We start from the raw sequence: 3,269 nt of genomic DNA, 5'->3' as shown, positions 1-3,269 counted from the left end.
TGTGTTCTGAACCAGTTCAATCAGAGCGGCGTTAACCCTTTCAGCAGTGTGTGTTCTGGCCCGGTTCTATAAGAGTGGCCATAACCCTTTCAGCAGTGTGTGTTCTGGCCCGGTTCTATAAGAGTGGCGATAACCCTTTCAGCAGTGTGTGTTCCATCCCAGTTCTCTCAGATAGGCATTAAACATTTCAGCAATGTGTGTTCCGACCCAGTTCTATAAGAGAGGCGTTAACATCGAAACCTCTTTAAAACTCCGGAGCGATGCACATGTGGTGATTTATGAAAGAGAAGATTATGGCTGAATAAACACAGAGAGACCTTTGTTTTGTACAAAAGAAAAGCAAAAAACCATTATTCAACTTTATTAACATTGAGCTTTTCTTTTCCCAAACAGCTGAATTCCAGTCTTTTTAAATTTTTTTTATTAACAAATAGAAAACAGAGTGTGTGTTTACAACCCCTACAGCACGGAGCGTCCACAAGGTAGAAATCAACTCTTTACTAAAGTGTTTACGCTGTGAGTTTGTCTCCACTTTGTGTGCTGTCACTCCCCCCCAAAAAAACACACCCGAACCTGGGGTGCCATGAGAATACAGTAGATATAACTTTATACCATGAATACAGACTCACACATAGCAGTGTCCTTTGTTTTTCGTCCTCTAAGGTGGTACGTCGAGAAAGTCCAGAATTAGTCTTCGTGGAGAGAATGGGTGACGATATATCTGAAGCTGTATATACTATATGAATAATAGTATTTAGAACTCTTCCTGTTTATGTATATATATATATATATCTATATATATCTATATTTCTGTATAAAAAAAGGACAGCGGTCAGTTGAAAGGGGGGATTAGACTGATGTTTCTTTTTGTTTATTTTGGGAGTGGTCAGAACTGTACAGTTTTCCAGCTTTCCCCAAAAAACAAACAAACAAAAAAAAAAAAAACCACAGGTCAGTAATATTGGACCTCTCTGTACAGTGCTGAGTACACTGTCTCTCAACCAGATTTGCTTTATTTTTGTGTTTTCTTCTTTCAGTATCAAGAAATCTTCCCAGTTATTCATTTAGTAGCTCTAACTTCAAAAGAATACAATAAAATAAAATAAAAAAGCAAGTTGTGCTTTAAAAAATATACAGAAATAAACATTTTTAAAAATGTCCCGCTCCAATTCGCTGAATGAATTTACAGACAAAAAAAAAAAAAAAACACAAAGGAAAAATATTTTTTTAATATAGTAGTAAAAACAAACAAAAAAAAAAGGTTATAAAGTCAAAAGAAAGAACAGCAGCTCTGAGAACAGTGGTTCTCCAGTATTAGTATCTAGGAACATGTTAAAAATACATATTCCTTGTGCTAAAATAACCTAGAACAAAAAGAACGAACAAAAATATGAAAACAATAACAGTACCATGGAAAATACAGACCCAGAGGCTGTTAAGACAGAGAGATGTTAAATGATTATTAAACAATTTCCCTAAACAAAAGAAATGACAATATATGGTAATAACTGGATAAAAAAACATCATAAAAAACTACAACCAGTAGAACTCCATCCTTCCTTTGATGGGAGGGTGGAGGTGAATTAAAAAGAAAATCAAAGCGCTGATGCTTCTGGAGGAGAGTTGTCGACGGTGATTTCCGCATGTGTGAGATCTCTGTGCCGGTCCGAGAGGAGCTCTGTGATTGGTGGAGCTCTCTCTCTCTCTCTCTCTCTCTCTCTCTCTCTCTCTTTCTCTCTCTGGCGGACGGTGGCTCAGAAGGACCGCGGTGGTGGTTTTTTTATTATTATTATTGTGATTTCCGCGCTCCTGAAGGCTCATTTCCAGAAGCCGAGAGTCCAGGAGTGGTTGCGTTACGTTGCATAGTGGTCAAAACTGCCCAGATATTCAAGAGCTGCTCTGTAGCACAGCTGATACTGGTCCTAACACAGACAAGCACACAGACACAGGATGATTAGAGATTGGTTCCTTTAGTACAACGTCAGAAACAAAGGAAATGTTCAGGCACATTATTTTCCCCCCCACAGGACACAGGACAGACAGACACAGGGCACTGAGCGCCAACTTTCAGGAAGAGAGAAGTAAGAGCTTTTTATGGTGCAACAAATAGGTTCTTAATGAAACATCTATGTCCTGCTTTGGTCAAAGCCCCACAGCAGTGTTCTCCCCGCTGTCTAAACAGCCGTGTCCAGAACGCCTGCTTCCAGAACCTGTTCCTTTAAATGATAATGAGCCGCTCGCTGTTCACCCCGACCCCGAGCCCACGGCAGTGAGGAGCGAGGAGCAGAAGCTCTGGTTTTTATCTGTTTTCGCCCAGTTCTCTTTCTTCTCTGTGTCTTTTCTTTGTCTTTAATAACGAATAAAACACATTACCTCTGTCTGCACCATGGCAGGTCTCTGAGTGCGTAGTGTCTTCACTGTCTGAAACAAATCCACGACTCCTTCGTATCTCATCCTCTCCAGGACGATGCTGAGAGTGATGAACACGCCAGTCCTGCCCACACCGGCACTGAGGGAGGACAAGAAGGCAGGTCTATTTACTGAGGCTTTTTTCATACAGCAGGATCAATTACATTGCTCTTATATTTTATGCCTTTTATGTTGAACTTTGTACAGCTCTGTTCAATTAATTTTTTGTGTTTTATTGAATTTTGTGAAAGAACTTGACTTATGACTCGTATTAAGGCTCTGACACATCATTTATGCTTTATATTTTTTCATAAATTAAAGTAAATAAATGGAAACTTATTTTTCGTTTAGAAACTCATCTTAACAAGCCTCTGTTCGACCGGAGAGTTAAATAAACACCTGATCTGTAAGTATACACTTCTTTCATTCATTGCCTGTAACCGTTTATCCAGTTCAGGGTCGCGGTGGGTCTGGAGCCTACCCGGAATCACTGAGCACAAGGCTGGAACACACCCTGGAGGGGGCACCAGTCCTTCACAGACTCCCACTCAAACCGGAGCACTCGGAGAAAACCCATGCAGACACAGGGAGAACACACCAAACTCCTCACAGACAGTCACCCGGAGCAGGACTTACGAAGACTTACTATAGACTTACATTTTGTAATTCTTGTATTCATATATTTATCAAAAAGACCAATGTGTGCTGTCAGAGTTTTTTCTCATAACTAATCCATCTGATGGGCATCTTTACCTCTACCGGTCTGTCTCAGGGCTGTCTAACTCTCATTGAGTAATGATGTCATACCTGCAGTGCACAGTGATTGGTCCGTCCTGTCCAAACTGCTCCTTGGTTTTGTG

At 40.4% G+C, this 3,269-nt stretch overlaps 1 protein-coding gene across 5 annotated transcripts in view; it reads right to left on the bottom strand.

Annotated features, from left to right (window-relative positions):
• Positions 1-351: 351 nt before the first annotated feature.
• LOC136678357 (receptor-type tyrosine-protein phosphatase F) overlaps positions 352-3,269 on the bottom strand; it is a 187,723-nt gene continuing 184,805 nt past the window's right edge. For all 5 annotated transcript variants that reach the window (XM_066656393.1, XM_066656390.1, XM_066656391.1 and 2 more), the window contains 3 exons: positions 3,217-3,269; positions 2,374-2,509; positions 352-1,922 (listed from right to left, as the gene is read on the bottom strand). The exon at positions 3,217-3,269 is cut by the window's right edge and continues 102 nt beyond it. In XM_066656393.1, coding sequence (XP_066512490.1) covers positions 1,854-1,922; positions 2,374-2,509; positions 3,217-3,269 — 258 coding nt within the window. In that variant the 3' untranslated portion in view covers positions 352-1,853. The remainder of the gene's footprint in view (positions 1,923-2,373; positions 2,510-3,216) is intronic.

The sequence above is a fragment of the Hoplias malabaricus genome, chromosome Y, assembly GCF_029633855.1.
Source record: "Hoplias malabaricus isolate fHopMal1 chromosome Y, fHopMal1.hap1, whole genome shotgun sequence".
In the NCBI taxonomy this organism is placed as follows: domain Eukaryota; kingdom Metazoa; phylum Chordata; class Actinopteri; order Characiformes; family Erythrinidae; genus Hoplias; species Hoplias malabaricus.
The sequence above is the reverse complement of the archived record's forward strand: the minus strand, read 5'-3'. Positions and strand labels throughout refer to the sequence as shown.